Source organism: Pseudonaja textilis, chromosome 2 (assembly GCF_049901715.1).
Source record: "Pseudonaja textilis isolate UNSWEBS1 chromosome 2, rPseTex1.2, whole genome shotgun sequence".
Taxonomy (NCBI): Eukaryota; Metazoa; Chordata; class Lepidosauria; order Squamata; family Elapidae; genus Pseudonaja; species Pseudonaja textilis.
In genome coordinates this window covers 60,687,624-60,712,564 of record NC_141991.1, presented here as the reverse complement: position 1 = coordinate 60,712,564, position 24,941 = coordinate 60,687,624, and the positions used below count along the sequence as shown (strand labels likewise).

The following is a 24,941-nucleotide window of genomic DNA, read 5'->3' as shown; positions in this document are numbered from 1 at the left end:
GTAAATCTCCTACAATTCAATTTAAAAGGATATTCCACAATTTATTTTTAAATTTTTATATGCAGTATTTTAATTTTTACAGTATTTGCAATATATTATCAGAAATTATTAAAAAATAAAGATTTCACAAAGCTGGACAGAAGTGATGTTCTTTCTTTTCAAAATGTATTGAAGAGAGTTCCACACAGTGACTGGTAGGCCTATGATTCTGCAGATTCTTCAATCTTAAAAAAAACAGTAAGAAAAGTAGAACTTCAAAGTAATTAAAAAGATGAGCTTTAAAAGTAGTATTGAAAAGGCTACTCAAAAGAGTATTAAAAAGGCTACTCAAAAGAGTATTAAAAAGACTACTCAAAGAAAAATTAGATATCGTTTACCTATAGGAGGTTCATATAAAACAGGGGTCCCCAACCACCAGTCCGCAGACCGGTACCGGTCTGTGGATCATTTGGGACCAGGCCGCCTACTTTGCTTCGGTGCCATCTTGTTCCGACATATCTCACCGACACGCGGCTACAGGCTACTCAGGTGAGCAGCAGGAAAAGGGAGCTGGGCAGCCACAGACCAGCTGTCTCTCTGTCTGACGGCCTCGGCCGAATCTCTGCCTCCCAGCGTGCTTGGTCCTCTGCCCGCAGGCTTCTCCGGCCCCTTGCCAAGTGGGTTTTCCACCCCAGCCTAGCAGGGTCCTCTCTTCCTTCCCCTCGCCTGGCCAGCTGGGCTCCTTGGGCAACCCGGCTGCCTCATGCCGAGAAGCGCGCTGCCAGGCGGGGGTCATGCGGCGCAGGGCAACACGCTACCGCCCGGCCCTGGCAAGGGAAAGCAGCAGGTGCCCCCTGGGCGGCGGCCGTCTCTCCGTCTGATGGCCTTGGCCGAATCTCTGCCTCTCAGCACGCTTGGATCCCACTAGAATGGGTGAAGACAAAATATTTGGGCTGTAGATATTTTCGAAGAAGGGTAATGTGTGGGGATGAGTGGGAAAGTGTAGCTATCTGTTTAACATTTTTAAAGTGAAGAGCAGTGTTTCTCAATTTTAAGAAGTCCGGAATGCTGTCTGGGTAATTTTGGGAGTTGAAGTCCACATAATCTTAAAATTGCTGTAGTTGAAAACACTGGATAGGCAAAGGGTTTCTTTGCACTTACATGTTTAGTGCAATCCCTACTATATATATATGACAAATCTTTAAAATGTGTGGACTTGGGCTCTCTGAATTCCCCACACACCTTACAATTGTTGAGATTGTGGAAAGCTGAAGACCATGTGGGAGATCAAACCCATCCTAAATGTAAAATCTGAATTGCAGATTACTACCTTACAAAATGCTTTTGGAGAAAAAATATATGTTGCCAAACATATATTTTTGTTTGATCATGATCAACTGAATCATGATGACTTTATTGGAGTCTAGTCTTGCATTTATACACATTTTTAGTAATCCTCCAACATTGGTTAATTTTGGTGAGTTGATAGTGTAATAGTAAATAAAATAAAAAATATAAATAAATAAAAAATAAATAAATAAATAACCCTAACCGGTCCTTGAAAAAGTGTTTCTGCGTGAAACTGGTCTCTGGTACAAAAAAGGTTGGGGACCACTGATATAAAAGATCAACATAGGGACTGTTTAGAATTCCCCAGGCTAGGGAAGTTATATACCTCCTTAGCAAAAAACAAAGAAAGAAGGATAGCAGTATATATAAAGGCAAGTCTAGAAACAAAGTTAAAATATTCAGATGAGAATGGAAGGATCTTGATAATTAAATTACGGATTGGACAAAAATTAATGATATTGGTAGTAATATATGCCCCAAATGAAAACCAAAAAGAATTTTACAAGACATCACATGAAAATATTGTAGGGATAGAATATGATAATAAATGTGTTATATGTGACTATAATGCTGTGGTAGACCCAAGGAAAGACTATACAGGGAATCTGGCTACAAAGAAAAGGAAAACATTACCAACCACCTTTTTTGAAATGACGCGAGAATTAAATTTGGTGGATCAATGGAGGAAGATAAATCCTAAAAAACGGGAATACACTTTTTATTCAAATCCCCATAAATCGTGGTCCCGTCTGGATATGGCCTGGATGAACAGAAAATTAGGAAATGAGGTAGATAAGATAGAGATTATGACAAACACATGGGCCGACCACAATCCATTAATAATAATTTGGAAGAGATATGAAAAAAAAGTAAGAAGGTGGATGTTAAATTCTCAAATTTTAAATGAAAGGAGACAAAGGCAGGAAAAATTAACAACAGAGATTAGAGAATTAAAGTATAAGCTACAAAGAGAACCTCAAAATGAAGGAGTGAAAAATGATATGGTTTTAAGTTAAACATAAATTAAATATGGTAAATCAAGAGGAGAGGGTGAGAGACCTAAAAGCGGCAAAACAAAATTACTTTGAACATGTTAATAAATCGGGAAGGTGGCTAGCCCATAAATTAAAAAGAGAAAGAGAAAAAAAGATGATCCAGGAACTGGAAGATGAGGATGGAGAGATACAATATAAAATGACAGAGAAAAAGAAATTAATTCAAAACTATTTTGAAAAATTATATGAGGAAGAAAATATAAATGTGAATAACATATAAGAATACTTACAAAGATATGGCTTGGCAGAATTAAGAGAAGACCAAAGGGAAATATTAAATAGAGAGATAACACCCACGGAATTAGAAAGAGCAGTCTTTTGTTTTAAAGAGTAACAAGACTCCGGGGCCAGATGGAATTCCGGCAGAGGTATACAAATGTTTGTATGAATGCTTTGGAGATGTATTGTTGGGAGTGTACAATGATGTATTGGAATCATCGAAAATACTGGATTCATGGTCCAAAGCTTACATTTCTCTTATGCTTATGATTTATACTCTCTTTTGGAATATCAAAAATTATAGGCCAATCTTGCTGTTAAACGCTGACTTTAAAATCTTTACCACTATAATGGCAGAAAGATTGAAGTTAGTGCTAAATAAAATAATACACTCAGACCAGAACATTTCTTTTGCCAACGAGACAAATTAGAAACAATATAAGAATAGTTTAGGACATTTTAGAATATTATGGGAAACAGGTAGCACTAATCTTTCTGGATGCACAAAAGGCATTTGATAACCTTAATTGGCAGTTCTTGATCCAACAAATTAAAAATTTAAGATTTGGAACTAAATTTGAAAATATGATTAGGACAATATATATGGCAAGCAAAAAGCTAGAGTGATGGTAAACAGATTGTACTGAAACATTTGAAATTAAAAAAGGAGTACGACAAGGATGTCCTATGTCACCTCTACTTTTTATATTAACAATAGAAGTGCTTCTAACCAAAATAAGGCAAAATGAGGAAATAACAGGATTAAATATTAAAAATCAAGAATACAGCATTCGCAGACGATTTAGTGTTTTTTATTGAGGAACTGATGGAAACAGGGACAAATTTGCTAAGGGAAATTGAACAATATGGATTAGTGGCAGGACTAAAAATTAATAAAGAAAAAACAAAAATGGTAGTAAAAAATTTAACAGAAAAACAAAAAAGGGGATTAGAAAGAGAATTGGGACTTCAAGTGGAGAAAAAGATTAAAATATTTAGGGATATGGCTTACAGGTCGATGTTTGACTATAAAGGAAGACAATTACAAGAAATTGATGTCACAATGTAAGAAAGATTTAGAGAGCTGGAAAAAGTTGCAAATATCGTTGATGGGCAGAATTGCCACAATAAAAATGAATATACTACCAAAATTCTTATACTTTTTTCAGACAATTCCTATAAAACTGGACTGAAAATTCTTTGAAGACTTGAATAGAATGGTGCTTACATTTATTTGGTTAGGAAAGAAAGCACATATTAATATAAAAATGCTACAAGATAATAGAAGTAGAGGTGGCCTAGGACTCCCCAAATGGGAACTATATTATTAGGTGCGGCAGTGCTCTGGATTAAAGATTGGATAAATTTAAATAATAAGAGGATATTAGTATTAGAGGGACATAATCTCCATAGAGGATGGCATGTCTTTTTTGTGGGACAAATGGGAAAGGATCCATTCGTATTTTTACTGGCATCAAATTAGAGAGCCATTAATAACAATATGGGAAAAAATTAAGGAAGATGCACAACATCAAATTACCGGATTGGGTATCACCAATAGAAGCAGTGATTTACAACAGAGAACAAAAAGAAGATTAGATACAAGGAATTATTGGATAATTGGGAATTTAAAAACAACGTAAAAATTAAAACAAGGTATAATTGTGGATTGGTGGCCATACATGCAGATAAAAACTAGACATAAAAAGGTACGGAGGAATTTGGAATAGAGAGGGAACCCCAAAAATTAGACCAAATTTTCATTTGGTAAAGAAGAAAAATTTATCACTAGAACTTATAACTTTTTACTCCAAGTAGAAGTGGAGGAAGAAGTAGTTAAGGGCCCAATGATTGCCTGTGCACAAAATGTAGGTCATAGCATATACCTAGAAGATTGGGAGAGAATTTGGATCAAGCAAATTAACATTATCAACAGCATATAAAGAAAAGTAATCAAGATGTTTTATAGATGGCATTTGACACCGGCGAGATTGGCCAAAATATACCCTAATATGAAAGCGCAATGCTGGAAATGTAAGCTAACAGATGGAACATACTATCATATGTGATGGCAATGCCCCAAAAGTTAAAAAATACTGGGAAAAAATGAAAAAAATGAAAAAATTACAGGGTACAATATTGAATTTAAGCCAGAAGCTTTTTTGCTGGGGATGATTAAGGGAAACCGAAAGAAACATATCCAATACATCATACAACATATATTAACGGCGGCAAGAATTGCTTATGCCCAAAGCTGGAAAAAGACGATGTACTTTCAGAAAATATCACAAATGAAATACTTGAGTGTGCCGACTGACAAGAAAATTAAAAGGTAAAGAAGAGTCTTGAGTTCTGTGAGGTTTGGGAAATGTTATATATATGGTAAGAAAAGAGAAATAAGGTTTGATATGGAGAAGAATTGTAAATATTGTATCTAAGTATATAAGTAATGCTTGACACAGAACTGTTAAAATGAAAATTGTAGATGTATTTTGAAAATAAATAAAAATTAAAAAATATTTTTTTAAAAAAAGATGAGCTTTGGTCGAATCTTGAGTCCTGAAAAGCTGCACATACAGCTTGGAGCATGATGGAATCCACAACTTCCAGCTGATCACATGTAGCTCCAAAAATAACAGCTTCTGCTATCAGTTCGTATAAATCAGCTGCCCAATGTACATGGGGGCAGACATTGGTTTTCACCTCAGCAGAAGCATCTCCAAGTATAACACGTTTCTATATCTGCAGGAGATTTAATTATCATATTTTGCCTGTTTTCAATAGATTAGTGCATAGATCAGGACATCATTTGAAAATATATGACAAAGTAAATTATTGCATCTATTTCAGCCAGCAATAGTTCGGCTCAGCTATAAATTATCTAATTTATAGCTGAGCAAGTGTAAAAGTGGTTGGAAGCAGTGTTTTTTATTCTTGCAATTTTATGACGTCAGGTTGTGAATGACGAGTCCAGAATCATCCACTGAATTGCATGCTTTACTAAGGATATGAACCCTGACTTCTTTAGGGTTCATACATATGCATTGTGACTACCATAGCATATTGACTTTCCATTTCTTACATATAACCTAAAGACCTAATCTGTCATTTAAAAAATATAAATATTTGATTTTGTTTTGCAGCAAAAGATAAAGGAGAAAAGAAGCTCTTTGGCTTTGCATTTACACCATTAATGAGAGATGATGGCACTACTCTATCTGATGATAATCATGAGCTTTATGTTTATAAGGTACTATTCTTCATTTTTTGTATTTCTATCCTTCCATGCTTATATCCTCTCTTTGGCTTATATTTAATGTCATAAATACATTTGCTTGACTAGGGTTTTGGATTAGAAGATCTCTAAGGCCCCTTCCAACTCTGTTATTCTGTTCCATAAAAGTTTGCAGTTTTGGAAATCTAAAAATGTTGACAGTTTTAACTTTTCTAAATAAACAGTCAAAACAGTTAGTAATTATGAAAAAGTATCACTCAAATCTCTGTTCATTTTTTCTTGTTTTATACTATAGCCATCTGAGCACATTATTAACACAAATTAAAAAAAGGTTCCTTATTCACCATTTTGCAGTGTTCTGTTACTACTTTTGGATAAAACAGAGTACCCTACACAGATTCTGAAAAAAATACTCCATTTAGCAGATAACAATATTTTGATTTGAGTATCTAGAATAGATATTTAGAATCTTTTACAGGTAAAATAAATGAAAAAATGTTTCATTTTGGAGTCACAGGGATACATTTTAATCCTTGTGAAAACTGAGATAAATTACTAATTCTGATTCTGATATTTAAAAGGAATCTAATTCTAATGAAAGATATATGTAACTTTTTGATTATTATAAAAATAAAGATTTTCTAAATGATGTAATTAATAAATAAAGGCTGTACGCATTTGTAGGTAGAGCATGAACATGAATAGAATCAGTGTATATATAATATAACATAACAACATAAAATATAACAAATTCAATAATTTATTTTCTTTTGTCTCCAGTGTGATGAAAACAGCACTTTCAATAACCATGCACTTTACTTGGGTCTTCCATGCTGCAAAGAAGATTATAATGGTTGTCCCAACATCCCTTCAAGCTTGATTTTTCAGCGCAGCACCAAAGAGTTTTTTTCAATCTCTACTCAGCTGTCTTCTACCAAACTTACCCAGAATGGTACAGCAATTTTTTATTCCAAGAATTAATAAGACAGAGGGATGATTCATAGTGTACCTTTTCAATAAAACAATATAGTCTTACTTACTTACAAATTGGATACAGGCAGAACAGAAAAAGAAGCAACAATTCTCTCCTGTTGTCCTTGATTCCTGGTGATTACATGGATATGTCCATATAGTTTTCCTGACAAAAAAAATCAATATGACTGGGAATTTTTTCTTCAGTTACCCTAGCCTATAGCATTGGAATTTCCTACTGATTTCCCTTCCAAGTATAAATTTCATCCCATCCTACCGAGGGTTTTTTCCAAGATCAACCAACTTGTCTAGATGCTGCCACCTACTGTAATTATATCAAGCATTTCCAGACATTCCTACAATATTTATTAAAATAAAGTTGTTTAGACAGCATTTTTGAATCTGGATTAGTACCTATGCCGTTATGTCTTAGTTATGCAATATAAAAGGCACTGCAGTTTATTCAGTATAAAATTAAATATAATAAAGTGCACTTTCATTTGAATTAATATGTTTCTGGTTCACATACTTTGAAAACAAGAGAGCATTTAAATTGAACTTACAAGTATTAATTAGTTGTGTCAAATAGTTTCTCAAATTATTTAACAAATATATTTTATATTTTGTTCATGCCCAGGACTAAATGATCTTCATGAAAATCCATAAAAATTGCTATCAGTATATTCAGAGTGCTTTAGATAATGGTACTATTATTTATGTACTTATTTATATATTAATTCCTTTCTACTATATACAGTGGACCTGCTTGCTCTTCTGAAATGGAAAGCATATCCAGATCGTATAATGGATATTTTAGGAAGACTGCGCCAAGTCAACGGTGAAGAAATTGTTAAGGTATTGAATTTGGTCTAAGCTATTATTAACAAATTAATTACAATGACTAATCATTTTTAGGGGGGAAATAAAAAAGTGATTAATACTTGTATTTATCAAAATATAAAATCTCAGTGTGATTACCGTAATCATAAATTTAACAGATTTAACAGATGATCAGAGTTGGAAGGGACCCTGTAAGTCATCTAGTCCAACCCCCCACCCAAGCGGGAGACCCTACACCATTTCTGACAGATGGCAGTCCAATCTCTTCTTGAAAGACTCCAGTGATGAAGCTCCCACAACTTCCAGGGGCAAGCTGTTCCATTAGTTGATTGTTCTCACTGTCAGAAAGTTTCTCCTTATTTCCAGGTTAAATCTCTCCTTGTTCAGTTTCCATCCATTATTCCTTGTCTGGCCTACAGGCACTTTAGAAAATAGCTTGACCCCTTCTTCCTCCCTGTGGCAGCCCCTCAAATATTGGAAGACTGCTATCATGTCTCCTTTTACTAGACTAGCCAAGCCCAGTTCCTGCAACCATTCGTTGTATGTTTTAGCCTCCAGTCCCCTAATCATCCTGGTTGCTCTTCTCTGTACTTTTTCGAGAGTCTCAACGTAAGAAGTGATATGTCAACTTCTCTTCTTAAATGTAAGAAGTGATATGTCAACTTCTCTCCATTATTTTATGAACTAAAATAATATGGAGGAACTGAACTATTTCAAATCTTCTTTCCCTGCTGCATTTAAAAAAAATAATACTAGTATTGTCAGGCCTGAAAATGATACAGTGACATCTAGTCCAATTCTTGTATTTGCTTCGATTTAATAGAAAGAATTTTGCCAGATTAAAACTATAACCTTCTAACCTAATAGATACCCTGAGAGATTCCAGGTATGGCCACTCTAAAAATTCTTCCTCCCATCCCCAGACAATTGGAGTGCACAGTCATTTATTCTGGACTGGAGCGTACAGTCTCCTCCTGGAGAAACCATGGTATTCTTGCCAAGATCCCTTCCCCATTCCTTCTCCAGGTGCACTTTTCATCACACGTATTGAAAATGTGTGAGATAGTATTAATAAGACTAACAAATAATGCATTCCTTACATAGTCTTTTTGAAAATATCTTTGTGTTTTATTCTTTTCATACCACAAAATGCCATCCCAACTGAAGATCATGTCCTTCCAAACAATAGTAATCTATGTCTGAGATTTATCTACTCTTTCACCCACGTTAATGCAGAAGCCTGGTAATAAAGCTCCCAATCCAGCAACCCAAAGCCCCTGTTATTTTTAGATTCTTGCAACATTTTTAATCTTATTCTTGCTCTTTTTCCTTGCCAGACATATTTCAAAATTATTGTAGCTAAGTCATCAAAATATTTCGTCTCTAGTTTCATAGGAATCGTCCGAAAGAAAAAAAGTAACTTTGGTAGAATATTCATTTTTATAGTTGCTATTCTTCCTATCATTGACAATTGTAAGTTTTTCCAATTCTCCAAGTCCAATTTAATTTGTTGTATTAGTCTTGTATAGTTATCTTCTTTAATTGTTGCCTTTTTTATGTTAAAATTCTCAGTTAAGTCCTCATTAACTATCACTTTTGCCCTTTGTTTAGAATAAATTGTCTTGATCATGTTTCTAAACTTCTCATCATGCAGTCTAGTTGTTGTAGCATAAATTGCCAGTTTACATTGTCAAAAGCTTTCTCTGTGCCTAAAAAAATTAGCGACATTTATTTTTCAGAATGCTCTTCATAGTAATCCAGCATATCTAAAATCAATTTTACATTGTTTTTAATTTGACTTTTTGGTAAAAATCCATTTTGGTCTGGGTGGATAAATTCATTAAAAAATCTTTTTAATCTCTCTGCTATTATCAATGCAATGATTTTATAGTCTGCATTTAATAGTGAAATAAGCCTATAATTCTTTGTCTGTGTTGAATCTGAATTTTCTTTCGGGATTAATGTACTATTTGCTTCTATCTAGGTATTTGGAATCTTAGCTTCTAGCAATACCTCATTGTAAACCTCAAACATTGAAAGACTTAGTGTACCCTGTAGATGCTTGTAAAATTCTGTGGGTAGTCCATCTGGTCCTGGTGTTTTATTATTTTGTCTTTTTATCGCCTCTGTCAATTCCATCATCATTATTCTTTCATTTAGCATAACATTCACATTGTATTGCTTTTTCTTTTCCTCCGAAATTTTTTCATGATCGTATAATTTTTCATAAAACTCCTGAATTATTTCCATTTTAATCTCATTTTGATACTGTAAATTTCCTTTCTCATCTTGTAGTTTGCTTATCAATTTCTTTTCTTTCTCCTTTTTCAGCTTATATGCTAGCCATCTTTCTGGTTTGTTGGCATTTTCAAAAAAGTTTAGTTTTGCTCTTTTAATTTGTTGTACCAGTTCTTATTTTTCTATTAAGTTCAACTTATGTTTTATTATTTCCATTTGATTTTTTTAAACTTTCCTTTTGCAGCTCTTTTTATAGTTCTAGTTTTTTATGTTCTTCTAAGGTCTTTTGATATTGTTTTTTTTCTTCTCGCTATGTAAGTTATAGCTAGTCCCTAATATATGCTTTAGCTGTGTCTTCTTTTTTGTTTTCCTTAAAGAAGCATTCCATTTCTTTTACTGTTGTTTGTATAAATTCTTTTTCTTTTAATATAGATAGATTCAATATCCACCTTGACCTTTTCTATTGTCCCTTCCAACTAATTTTATTGGGTTATGGTGAGCCCATATATTGATTTCTATATCTTTTGCACATTAATTCTTAATTCTGGCGACATCCATATCGTATCAATTCTAGGCCATGATTTGAGCCTATTTGAATAAAATGTGTACTGGTTTTTCCCTGGATTCATTTCTCTCCATAAATCCTATATACAGTTTTTTTCTGCCATTTTGAAAAAGGCCCTATTTTCCTTGTTTTTCCCCCTGATTTGCTACTTTTGTAGTCAAGTTTTGCATCTACAATTGCATTGAAATCTCCTATCATATAAATATTTTCATATTCCATTTCTTTTATCTTCTTTTTTTTATAAAATTCTTCTTGTTTGTTGTTTGGCGCATATATTGCTATCAAAAGTATCTGTTTCTGGTTTGTTGCTACCTCCACCATCAAAATTCTTTCTTCTTCGTCCGTATAGATTTGTTTGGAATTTATTGTTTCCTTAATACATAAGGCTACCCCTTTTTTCTTTTGTTGTGCTGATGTGAAATATAGTTTCCCAATTTTAGGACACTCCAATAATTTACTGTGTTGTTTTTTAATGTGAGTTTCTTGGAGGCAAATTATATCTAATTTTAATTTAGTAATCGTGTGTAAATATTTTTCCTTTTCATGGAGGAGTTCAATCCTTTTATATTAATTGACAACATCTCAGTTTCCCCTTCCATCTCCTTCACTTATATATAGGTCTTATTCTCCTAGTTGTTCTTTTTTGACTCTGGTCTTTTGCTCTTGCTCCTTCTTGTTCTGCTTTCTCGGCTTTACTTTCTTCTTGCTGTATACTCCTCTCTTCTCTTATTGGTTCCTCTTGCCTCTCGAATTCCATTTCTCCTTTTGTTTCTTGTCCCTCATTTGTGCTGAAGTAGCTGTCATAAAATTCTATTGCTTTGACTAATGAATCCATTCTGTATCTTTTGCCATCCCAATTAACAAGTATTCCTTCTGGTACCAGCCATCTAAAATGTACATATCTGGTCAGCTTAGCAGTCAAAAATTGATATTGTTTCCATAAATCTCTTACCCATTTAGGAATCTGTTTCAGGACCACAATTTCTTTCCCTCTATATTGCAGTGGTTCATTTCTTGCCTTTTTTAGTATTTCATCTCTTGTTGATTTTTTGACAAATGTCACATGTACCTCCCTTAGTAGATTATGTCTCCTCACATAGTTCATATTTATTTTAAATATTTCATCTAGCACTACATCCATCTCTTTTCCTATCTCTAGGGCACTTGCCAACAACTCTCTCATCACTTTGGGAGGTCTTTTGTTATCATCTGCTGAAAGTTCCTTAGTCTCACATTCATTTTCTGAATCGTTTTTCATCTCACTATGAATGCTTAGTCTTAACGATCTGCACATCTGAGGTGAACAATGACAGCTAGGATTTTCTGGATTGCTGTTACTAAGTGATGCAGTCATATGATATCACATTTTATACCACATTGCTTAGTGGCAACAATCCCAGTTCCAACTGCAGTCATAACTCAAGGACTAAAATTATCTATTTACAACAGATGTCTGGAAATGTCTGGATATTTGCCTCTCAGATTTATCCCTTGTTATTGAGTGGACTTGACTTGATAAAAAGGCTCATAAAACAAATTGAGGTCTAGAAGAATTTAACATTTATTCAGAATATCGGGTTTTGATTTTTCTATAGAGTATTGTACTTTAGAATTAAAAAGTAATAATCAATGTACTTCTTACAATGTCAGAAAATTATGAAATAGTTTGGTTTGGTAGAACATTCTGTAAAGAGATACTAAAAATCCCTGTGCTTTTCCAGTTCTTGCAGGACATTCTGGATACATTGTTTGTGATTCTGGATGATAACACAGAAAAATATGGACTTCTGGTCTTTCAATCTTTGGTAAGAACAAAATATTTCTGACAGATCAATATTCTGAGGCAAGATATGAAGGCACTTTCCCCACAATACTTTTCTAAAAATTAACACACTATTTCCTTTCTCTGCATTTCCAAATCTTCCTTAATACTTGTAGAACGACATCTATCATGGTACCTTTTTTGTTTTTAATTTTTATTTATTTATTTATTTTTATCCCACTTTTATTGTTTTCACAAATAACTCAAGGAATTGAACATATCCAATACAGCTTTCTTCTCTTATTTTCCCCACAACCCTGTCAGAGAAGTTGGGCAGAGAGAGAGAGAGTGACTGGCTCAAGCTCACCCAGCTGGCTTTCATGGCTAAGGCGGGAACAGAGCTCATGGTTTCATGCTTTCTAGTCTGGTGCTTTAGCCGCTAGAGCAACTGGCTATTTTGTTGATCCTTGTTTTCAAAAAACAAGGCAATGGCAATTTCCATGTGCTTCCTTGAATGCTAAATGTTTTGACCTCTGAACTTTGAAATGCTGAATAATTGTAATATGTTACCACTGGAAATGTTAGAATAGTTGCGCATTCTTTTGTTCTTAAATATTCAATATTCTCATGACTTTCTGTGAGTTAAATTTACTGATTTAGGCCCTCTGATGGTGAAGTTTGTACACCAACTACAGTCATATTGTTCTGTATGGCACATCATGAGAAAGGAGGAGCTAGATGAATCAAAAGTTGGAATTAAGATTGCTGGGAGAAATATCAACAACCTCAGATAAGCAGATGATACCACTCTAATGGCAGAAAGTGAAGAGGAACTAAAGAGCCTCTTGATGTGGGTAAAGAAGGAGAATGCAAAAGTTGGCTTGAAACTCAATATTAAGAAAACTAAGATCATGCCGTCCGGCCATCTCAATTCCTGGCAAATAGATGGGGAAGAAATGGAGGTAGTGACAGATTCTATTTTCCTGGGATCCAAGATCACCACAGATGGGGATTACAACCAAGAAATTAAAAGACGCTTGCTCCTGGGGAGGAAAGCTATGGCAAATCTAGACAGCATACTAAAAAAACAGATATCACCCTGCCAACAAAACTGCGTATAGTCAAGGCTATGGTTTTCCCAGTTGCAATGTATGGCTGAAGTTGGACCATAAGAAAGATGAGCACCAAAAAATTGAGGCTTTTGAACTATGGTGCTGGAGAAGACTCCTGCGAGTCCCTTGGACTGCAAAGTGATCAAACCGGTCAGTCCTAGAGGAGATCAACCCTGACTATTCTTTAGAAGGCCAGATCCTGAAGATGAAACTTAAAGACTTTGGCCTCCTAATGAGAAGGAAGGACTCACTGGAGAAGAGCCTAATGCTGGGAAAGATTGAGGGCAAAAGAAGAAGGAGACAACAGAGAATGAGGTGGCTGGATGGAGTCACTGAAGCTGTAGGTGTGAGTTTAAACCGACTCCAGAGGCTGGTAGAGGACAGGAAGACCTGGAGGAACGTTGTCCATGGAGTTGCAATGGCTCAGACACAACTTCGCAACTAACAACAACAACAACATGGCAATATACAAATAGCCTACATACCCTTAAGAAATATGTATATCTGAGCTAATGGTTAAACTAAGAATTTGTTTTAATTTGAGAACTGATTCCACTGTTTGTATTTGGCTGCCTAAATTGGGATTGAAGAATAGTTTTTGATTGTTAAAATCTAGAAATCAAACATCCTTGAAAATCTGCAAATTACTTTATTGTAGGTTTTGGCCATCCAATTTTAATAAGGACAAGGCAGAATATGAGTCTTGCTATTTCATTTTCCTTGATTAAAATCTAGAGAGCCAACAAGAATCTGTTTAGAAGACACTCTTAAATTAAAATATTCTTTTGATCAGTGTTTTAAATTCTAGGGCTGTTGTTTATTTTATATTCAACAGAAAAAAGTTTATTTGTGTGGAGCAAGCAACTGTCACCACTTTTTCAAAATAGCTGTATTTTTTTCTCAGAATCGTGCAGTAAAATAGAAATATAATCATTCCTTTCAATAATTTCAGTAATGACAAGATCTAATAAAAGGAACTTCACATAAAGTCATAGTGGCATCATACATAAATTTTAAAAAGGGGAAGGATTATTAAAATTCAGTGTTAAAAGTTAATTAAAACGTGTCCCATTCCCCAGCAGCAGCCCACTACTGGGCCTTTCAGAACTGGGATACGGCAGTAGCAGGTGAGTGTGCATGCCCGCATCCCCACTCGAGGGAGCAGTGAGTGAGCATATGTGTTCATGCTCCATTCACAAGAGTGGCAGGCACACATGCCCTCCCCTCACAAATGGAGTTGCACTCACGTGCTTGCCTGCCCCATGCACGGTACCATCCCCTCTTCCCCCCATCGCCTGCTGGTCCATAAAGCTGAAAAGATTAGGGAAAGATTAGGGAAAGATGGATGGCTTTCAGGACCCTTCAAACCAGCATTTGGGGCAGACCCATGAACTTGGAGCAAAGATCTTTAAAATTCTATGTTCCTTTTAAGAAGCTAAAGTTATTTTTCAGCCTACATCATCTGATATTACATCTTTCTGAAGTAAATTAGCACTTTTCTGACTATGTTTAAGGTATTATGGAAATTCATAGTTATTATTTTTGTTCCCCATTTGGTAGCCATTTTTGAAACAATCAGAAAAACAACTACAATATTAATTTTGAATAAAAGCGTTACTTCTATCAAGAATATATATTGAGTCAGAGTGGAGCGATAAGTTACAATGGTCATGAAATATCCTTATGCAGGATTATTAAATATTATTTATTCAAGCTGTTATACAAAAGCTCATATACTTACTTATTTCCCTAAACGTGTTTCTTTTTTTTGTCTTTTTCTTCCAGGTGTTTATCATAAATCTTTTGCGTGATAGCAAATATTTTCATTTTCGACCTGTAATGGACACTTATATTCAGAAGCACTTTGCAGGAGCCTTGGCATATAAGTAAGTCACCTCTTTATGGAGGCCAGTTTATTAAGTAAATGTTAATATCAACACAGTATTTGCTTGAGTTTTAATACATAATAAGTTCTCACAGAGAATAGTTTATAGAATCAGCAGAGCAAAGGGTTAAAAACAGAGCAAAATCATACCAGTAGTCACTGAAAGTCCAGTGATTATCAAAACTGCTGCTAAACCATCATTTGTTTATTTAATTTATTGTAACATACATATATATACACACACACATACAAATATATACACACACTTACACTCATGCATATAAATAGATAGATGTAAGTATAGATATAAATATTGATATATTTCAGAAAAATCTTTCAGTTTGAGCTTCTCTCATATTAAAATGTCTCTCAATGTGGTTTTTTTTTAAAGAGAACTCATCCGCTGTTTGAAATGGTATATGGATCGATCAGCTGAACTAGTACGACAGGATCATATTCAAGAAGCAATGCGGGTATGGTTTCTATCTATGTGAAGATCTCAGTTTAAAAAATTAAGTATTTCTTTTCTAAGGGCAAAACTTAACTAGGAATGAAAATTACATAATATATTATTTAATGAATTGTTTTCAGTGATTTCCAGCAATATCAATATTTAGTGGTATTATTAAGAATTAAATTCTTACCTCCAAATATTGATTTAAGAAGGTGATACTTTGGAGCTTAAAAATGGGGTTACAAATCAGTTTCATTACGGTTGAATCAGTGGATTAATTTAAATCTGAGGAAAAACACTGGAATAAAAATGTACTCACTCATCAACAATGGAACTGGAGGGTTTGCTAAAAGGTGCAGTTTCTTCTCAAACATACAGATAACAGTTGGATTCCTCCATGTTATTTCTCATATGAGCTTAATATATTCATCATTAATATTAAGCAAAGATGATAATATTAATGTCCAAACTTTGAAAGCAAATTTAAAAAACAGAATAACAAAAACAGCAAAAAAAAAACCCACAAAAAAATCCCAGCACTATAGTGCTGTCCAGATCTTTTCAAGTTTTTCTTTAAAAAAACATTACCCCATCTTGTCTATTAGGTTTATCTTTTATATATATAAAAATCACATATTTGCTATCTTCTACCAAAGATAAAAAATACCAGGCCATAGTTTGCCAAATAACAATATATTTGTATGTTTTTCTTTTGCAAATACTTTGAATTGCAACTTTTGAAAATAGCTTTCTTGGAGGAGAATGCTAAATTTTGATTTTGTTGATTTTTAACTAAATAAATATGGATCTGCCCACCTCTCAGAGTTGCTTCAAACTGTGAGATGGGCAGCAAATAAGTTTAATAATAATATCCTTCACATAACAGATACTAATACAAATACTTGAATATTTGGCTATTCATAAACTCCTTGTTCTTTGTTTTTCTGATTCATCTCCCATTTTTTAAGGCATTGGAATATCTTTTCAAGTTTATTATTCAGTCTCGGATCCTTTACTCCAGAGCTACTTGTGGAATGGAGGAGGAACAATTTAGAATCAGCATCCAAGAACTTTTCCAGTCCATCAGATTTGTACTCAGCTTGGACAGTAGAAGCTCTGAGACTCTCATCTTCACACAGGTTATAAATATCTACAGTTTTATTTTGTGTGTTTCATTGTTGCCTTTGTAAATTAATAGAATTACTTGACAAGGTATCAAAACTGTTCAGAGGAAAATAACCAATTGATTAAGAAAATGCTAGCAAACCATAAAACAATCCTTCTGCAATCCTATCTGCTTTTCAGTTTTCTATTTATTTATTTTACTAGACTTACAGGCTGCTTCAATCATATGTGTCTTTGAGTGATAGAAATAGTAATGAAATTAAAATTTTAAAACGTAGTTATATTTCAATATAAATCACCAAGTTTCTGAGAAACAATCACAACCCATATTTACATTTACAATCAGGTATGACAAAAATTACCTCATGGCCTGTGAAAGCCAACTGAAACAATTTTACTTTTAGATCTCAAAGAACAGGCAGAGATTACTGGGAGAAGTTGGTTAGATCTCAAAGGACAGGCAGAGATTACTGGGAGAAGGTGGTTCCTAGATGCCCAATCCTGAACCATGAAGCACTTTAAAGGTGACAATCAAGGTCTTGGATTGCACCCAGAACAACACTGATAAGCAGTGTAGATCTCAAAGCAGATGTGTTCCTTGGGTAGACTGCTGGGCATTCAAAACTTGAGTTGCTTTATTGTGAAGCAGTTGAAATTTGTGGATAGTCTTCAATGCCCACCTTATGCAATAATTTAATAATTTAATTGAGAGGAAAGGGTTAAGTGACTATGAGCAAAGCCTACCAATGTAGGAAAGACTGTAATTGTTACACAAGATGAATCTCTGTAATAGTCCTTCTTACCACAGCTGCCATTAGCTCTTAAGGTGGAGCTCCAGATTATGAATTAACACTGAATGGGAAGTACACTGTCTCTTCCCAAAGACACATTTAGTACAATTCAATTTTATAAACATTTTCAAAAAATATTTTATTAGTAAAATAATAGTTGGTTCAGTAAAAAGTCCCAAGCAAGAGAGTTCTGCTAAGATATTCAATTGCTGCTCATTAAATAATATGAATTCCAGGCTTATTAATATGTCTAAGAAGAATCTAATACTGTTGCACATTTGTGAAAGAAAGAAATCTGAAGAATCTAGTAAAAATAATAGTTTGTTTTATTTTAAAAACCAAAATTTTGAGTGTTTTCTAACAATTAACTTTAAATTTTCACCTCTGACACAGTATTTGAGATTATATTCATTTAAAATCTATTTTTATGCGTCAAAAGTTTACCTTTTTTTGTTTCCCACTTGCCACTATGTTGTCCCTTAACCCTAATTGCCCCATAGGCCCCTCAGCCTGAAGGACAGGTGAGCGGAGCTGGGACATGTGCCCCACAAAAGTGTGGTGGCATTGCAAGGCCGTCATTTAAATCTGTAAGTAATTATCCCCATATCCTGTATAACTTTTAATCAACGAGTGTTTTTCCAATCCATTTTTTCTGCACAATATATTGCACACTTCAATGTTTGCAACAATAAAGTGATTTGCAAAACACTGAACGTTAAAATATAAGAGTTATTCTCTTGTTTGCATGAATCACTTTGAATATGAGCACCAGTCATTAGAGAGAAATTTTATCAGTCATGGTAAACATTTGGATTATCTCTGGTAATTCAAAGAATACATATTAATGATAATAAAAAGTTACAAAAATCTCATACAATAGAAGAATATTTAGTAATTCAAATATTGAGTTTGGGTTATGTCATATTATAAACAACTAAATATTCATGCAGCTGTAAAGCCAATAATGACAATATAATGAGTTTTGGGCTTATTTTTAATCTCTTCCTGTTAAGATTTTTTTTCAAGAAAATAGCCAAGAGCATTGTGTTCTCTCTAATTACAGGTGTTTTGATATCACCACCTCTGTCGCTGGAAATAATAGCAGTATTTAATAATTGCTGAATATTTCCCTGACATGAAATTGACTTATCTTAAAAATAAAGAAATTAAAATAACAATGGTTGTTTAGTTCAGTATTTAATTATTATCTTTACTTATTTTGTCTATATTTCTTTGTATTGAGAACATTAATTCTAAAATACTCAGCGGAAATTAAATCATCTTTAATTTAACTACTGGTATAATTTATAAATAAAAAGAAATGAATAGCCAGAACAGAGGAAATAATAAACTGCTCTGGCTTGCCAGGTGTTAATGGAGGATATCTACAGACATACATGCACCAGATGTTATGACTATTGCATTATTACATTATTTGTGCAATGTTGTCATGAAACATTGACAACCATTTCGGCATAATTAAAGCTTATTGCAAATCTTACTGCTAGTACTGTTCACCATAGGGAGTTGTGTTACTTGTATCATATGGTATCATCTATCAAAAGATTTTCTGAGTGATGCAAGAGAATGAGTTGCTCACTTTTTCCATCATTAGGTTTGGAACAGGAAATGGGGTTGCAGCTAGGAAACAAAGAGCTAATTCTTATATTTTTGAATGCACAAAATAACTGTAATTGGGTGATAGGGAGGAGAAGATTCAGCTGGATTGGACAGGTCTGATATTGTTTCCATCTTCTAATGTACTACTGTTCTTTTTCCCTCTCACCAACATTGAAATAGAGCTCAGAAATGCCTTTGATTTGAGGCAATATTTTTCAAAAACTAATCACTGTAAAGAAAAGTCAGAAATTATTATGAAAGGAAGGAAAAAGGGAGGACACTTTTGGAAAGTTAATATTTACTTCTAAAGCTCTCGCCATACTTGCCTCTCCCTAATGCAGTTAAGACAAACTGTAGCATGTCATTTAGTGGGAAATTTTTTTGGGGGAGTGACTCACCTGGTTGAGTTGGGCGGCTGTAGAATTTGAATGAATGAATGAATGAATGACTAATACATATTATATCTACCTGGGTGGCATTATACTGTATATAAAGTTCATAGGAGTGGATGGATGAAAATATAAATGCCATATATTTTATTTATTTTATTAAATGTATTGACTGTCCATCTTACCACAAGGTACATGCATGCCTGCATGTGACACAGAATGTGGGATGTCTTGCTCATTGTTAATTTGCCTTTGGCACTTGGTGATTTGTCCTTCCACGGATGATACACAGTTTGTGTCAATTTTCCAATAAGACAATGTGCTCTTTGGGCTGATAAAAAAATCTTATCCAACACTAAAATAAGTCTTCTAGTAAGTGGGTTTGTAATATGGTGGAAGCTACTGCTCTAAGAGACAGGAATTATTTTTCTGCAGATTCTCCTTGCAACAACCAAAATTGCTTTAGGGTGTCCTCTCACTTTATAGCAGATTTAAAATGGGCTGCAGAAAAAGAGAATGAATAATTGAAAATATGATTGCTATGACTCCAGGAACATCCTGTAAATTAAGATTTGCTGATGGGTACTTAAGATTTAAACGTTTATTTTATCATATTCTGGAAGCCTTTATCAATTTTATATAAGAACAAATGAGCATAAAGCTGTTGAGAAATGCACATTGTCATATTTCAAAGCCCGCTATTTCTGTGATTTTCCGTATATAGTGCATAATTATTGCTTTCTTAAACTAAAATAAAATGCCATGTCATAATGTTGCAAGTGTAACAATACAAACAAGCAGTATATATTTCTAAAAGCAGGTTCTTTGTCTTTGTGTGTGTGTGTGTGTGTGTACACACATACATACACACAAAGAGAGAGAGACCTGTTTCATTCCTTTTTCAAAATCTTCATATTAGCAGAAAACTTTTTGAAGTATGTATGTTAGTTTGAAGGGGGCAATGTGATGACTCATGGTTAAGGTGCTGGGCTTGTCAGCTGGAAAGCTGGCAGCCCAGGTTTTGAGACCTGAGTGTCACGCAGGATGAGCTCCTATCCTCTCCCTGGCTTCTGCCAACCTAACGGTTCAAAAGCATGCAAATGTGAATATACAAGTAGGAACCACTTCATTGGGAAGATAACAGTGCTCTGTGACAACATGCTGGCCACATGACCACAGAAATGTCTTTGAGGAGCACTGTCTCCATAGCTTTGAAACAGAAATGAGCACTGTCTTCTATAGTCAGCAACAACTAGCAGAGTAAAATCCGCAGAGGCTCCTTTGTCTTCGACAAAGTTGATTTGGAGATGATCGCAGTACTTACACATTTCTACTTTCATGAAGCATGTGCTTCAGTATCTATAAGATGTTGTAGTTTAGGCTTCCTTTGTATTAATAACTCAGGTTACAATGCCATAGTTTCCAAGATCTCTTTCTGATAAAAACATGAATCTTTAAAAACAATTACTACCAACCTCTCTTCCACTGAGGACCTGTATACTGCACGAGTCAAAAAAAGAGCTGTGAAAATATTTGCAGATCCCTCACATCCTGAACATAAACTGTTTCAACTCCTTCCCTCAAAACGATTTTATAGAGCACTGCACACCAGAACAGCCAAACACAAGGACAGTTTTTTCCCAAATGTCACCACTCTGCTAAACAAATAATTCCCTCAACACTGTTCAACTATTTACAAAGTCTGCACCATTATTACTGTTAACCTTCTTATCACTCCTTATCGACCATCCCCTTCCACTGTATGACTGTAACTTTGTCTCTTGTATCCTTACGTTCTATATTGACTGTTTCCTAATAAGATTTGATTGCTTATTGTACCCTATGACTATTATTAAGTGTTGTACCTTATGATTCTTGACTCTTGATGAATGTATCTTCTTTTCTTTTATGTATGCTGAGAGTATTTGCACTAAGACAAATTCCTTTTGTGTCCAATCACACTTGGCCAATAAAGAATTCTATTCTATTCTATTCTATTCTATTCTATTCTATTCTATTCTATTCTATTCTATTCTAAAAAGGGATTTCCTGCCTTTTATTTTTTTATATATAATTTCCATTTTCTTTTTAGGCTGCTCTATTGAATTCTTTCCCTGCAATTTTTGATGAGCTACTGCAGATGTTCACAGTACAGGAAGTAGCAGAGTTTGTGAGAGGAACTCTTGGGAGCATGCCCAGTACAGTGCATATTGGACAATCTATGGATGTGGTTAAATTGCAGTCTATAGCTCGTACAGTGGACAGTCGCTTATTTTCTTTCTCAGGTAACAGTTATAATATTAATCATTATAATATATCTCTTTGCATACCCAATATGAACAGAATTTGTTTTATGCCATTTTAGGAATATATTATCCCTAAAATAGCGTAAAGCATATTTTTTGAAAGTTGATTAATGTACAAAAATTATACTGCATGGTGTTTCTAAGCAGCCATAGCTTCTTCCAGAATATTACACTCCCTCTTTTTCTGTTTTCTTTGAACTTTGCATATTGTGGTTTGTGCCTTGAACTGTTTCACCTGCTTTTGCTTTGTTTTTTTTTTTATGTACATGGGGAGAAGATTGTCCTATAATTTTTGAATTTCTCTCATTCACCAATATTTTTCTTTTCTTTTTTCAATGGGTGTATTTTGGTCAGTATCTGAGTTTATTAATAAATGGAGAGATTAGGAGATTAAGAAATGAACTAATAAGTATTTTTTAAATGTCAGTGCCCATTCTATACATAGGTATTGCATGGGGATATTGCATTCTCTTTAAATATTTTTAATTTTTTTCACCTATAATTTAAAAGAAAAAATGGATCCTGAAAACCTTATTTATGTCTATATTAATATTCTTGTATGGCTGTAACACACCAAAGTAAAGCCATTTTTCGTCATAGCTTTTACACTAATATCTATGGTTCTGTACTTAGAATAACCAGTTTTAGAAATACTTGAGATTTAGTTAGAGAACTCATGCCCATGTTTTTTTTAATAAAGTGGTGGGCGTGTCTTATTCAGTTTATTTATTTAAAAGATTCATAAGGACCTCCCATCTTAAGAACTCCACTCTGGGGCGCTCACTACAGTGGGGGAAAAAACTGGCACTTCAATCATCCTCCTTGGATGCATCCAAAAGAACCATCCACATGTTCCTATTTCATTCTGTTATGGCATTTTGGGGAAGTGGTAGCTTTTTATGACCCTCCCTAGATCCAGAGGCCTACTGGATCTAGGGAGAAGGGTATTCTACAGCGCACAAGCTGCTATGAAAAAGCCATGCTTTCTGGTCCCCTAAGATGACAGTATAAAAGGATAGGACCCGTACCATGCTTACTGTATCCATCCCAGTGGAGAACGGTCCCTGGCCCCATGACAAATAGGACTTTAAAGGAAATTAAGCCAGCACAGCTTGCACAACAGTAGTGCAATATGAGTTCCAAACACTTCATGTGCTGTTGTATTCTGGATCAGTTGTAACTTCTCAGTAATCTTCAAAGACAGCTCTGTTGCAATAGTCCAACCAGGAAGTCCTCAAGTGACTATAAACAAGGCCTCCCTGTCCAGGAATAGGTGCAATTGGTGCACAAATCTACCATTTCCTTTGAACCTAGTGAACTGTTAGAATCAAAAAAAGGGACACTGATCACATGCATGTCTTACTTTCAGAATAATTTAAAAAATAATAAAGACAAAGGCAGTAAAAACATTGTATGAATTCATTTAGGTTAATAACCAATATATTCACAGTAATAAATATCCAAGTAACTGATATTATCTTGAAGGAGAACATACATATGAATGTTAGTGTCTCACAGTATTTTATGGTTCATGTGAATATCAATGGTTAGAGATTTCATGTTACTTAGATACTTCCCTTTCCTTCACTTTTGGTAGTCTGTATCTCTGTTGCTTGTTGTAATAATATCTCTTATGAAGTTGATAATATTGTAGATTCATGACTTGACAATTTAGCTTCTGTGGGAAGCAATATTAATTAAACAGTGAAGGAAAATAAGGCTTCCAGTGAAGATAATTTATGCATTTTATTTACTATACTGCAAATGAACCTTTTGTAAATTAGCTATTCAGAATTAGCACTTGAATGAATAAAAATGGTTTTCCCTTAGAAATCTGTTTCATAGAGGCCTCCAATTAAACTGTTGTACTATTTTTTAAAAGGCCAATTAAATTAATTTTATTTGTTGTTCATGGTAGCTCTTCGGTTTCTATATATATGCTTGTGAATTAAAATGAGGCAGGCTTCTCATTCCAGTATTTTGAGTTCTCCTGTAAAATAATGCCAAGCCTCTGGTTTCCCATTCCTAGAATCTCGGCGAATCTTATTACCTGTGGTCCTTCATCATATTCATCTTCATCTGAGACAACAAAAAGAGTTGCTTATCTGCTCTGGAATTCTTAGCAGTATCTTCTCTATCATCAAAACTAGCTCCGTGGTAATCTATGTCTATCATTCTGTCTTTCTGTCATCTATCTATCTATCTATCTATCTATCTATCTATCTATCTATCTATCTATCTACCTATCTACCTATCTATCTCTGAAGAATTCAAATGATATGTTATCTTTTGCAACATAGTATAGTTGTTTGTGACTTATCAGTATAATGGATTATTGAAACTATGCATGTTTTTTTTAACATAAAGGACAGAGAATTGTGCATCAGTTATTGTATTTAACACAATTTTCAAACATTTACTTGAGAGAAGCTATATGGCTGCTGGCCAGCCTATAGAGAATTGTTCTACATTTATTATTTAGCAGAATAATAAACATGATTAAAATTCTATGTAACATACAAAATCCAGACTAAGGTAGGTCCTAAGTTCTTAAATAATTTCCTGATCTTTCCCCCCAAAACTATTCAACTTATTTTAGATAGATAGTACTGCTGAGCAAGCAAATAATAATGATAGCAATAACATTACATTACTAAAATTGTTCATTTAATATATTCCTATCTACCTTCGAAGATAGCTGTTTTAAGTAGAAACTTTAGCACTGATGTACCTGTTCTGAAAATAGATTTGGATTATAACATTTTAAAGACAGTATCAAACATACCTAAAGAAAGTTTAACAACCTCCCGAAATGTTATGTTTGATAATATTCTAAAAGGGAGAGCTGGACATAATTCTAATCATAGAGTTTTGTTTGAGAACAGGACTGAATGCAAAATATTAAGGTAATAATTGTCTTTAATCAGGTAATAGATTATTATAAGAACATTTGATCTAGGAGTACAAATTATCCATTATTGTAGATTTAAATAAATACGGTGTAAAAACAAGAAAGGGGAAGGCTTTATTATGATTTCTGAGGA

The 24,941-nt window shown here is 34.1% G+C and overlaps 1 protein-coding gene across 7 annotated transcripts in view; it reads left to right on the top strand.

Annotated features, from left to right (window-relative positions):
* DOCK3 (dedicator of cytokinesis 3) overlaps positions 1–24,941 on the top strand; it is a 177,279-nt gene that overhangs the window by 62,702 nt on the left and 89,636 nt on the right. For 4 of the 7 annotated variants that reach the window (XM_087924049.1, XM_087924053.1, XM_087924048.1 and 1 more), the window contains exons 17-26: positions 5,747–5,853; positions 6,619–6,790; positions 7,568–7,665; positions 12,175–12,258; positions 15,113–15,213; positions 15,604–15,685; positions 16,635–16,805; positions 18,083–18,169; positions 21,684–21,876; positions 23,927–24,054. In XM_087924049.1, the coding sequence (XP_087780175.1) occupies positions 5,747–5,853; positions 6,619–6,790; positions 7,568–7,665; positions 12,175–12,258; positions 15,113–15,213; positions 15,604–15,685; positions 16,635–16,805; positions 18,083–18,169; positions 21,684–21,876; positions 23,927–24,054 (1,223 nt within the window). The remainder of the gene's footprint in view (positions 1–5,746; positions 5,854–6,618; positions 6,791–7,567; positions 7,666–12,174; positions 12,259–15,112; positions 15,214–15,603; positions 15,686–16,634; positions 16,806–18,082; positions 18,170–21,683; positions 21,877–23,926; positions 24,055–24,941) is intronic. The other 3 variants (XM_087924051.1, XM_087924050.1, XM_087924054.1) reach the window with 1 other exon arrangement.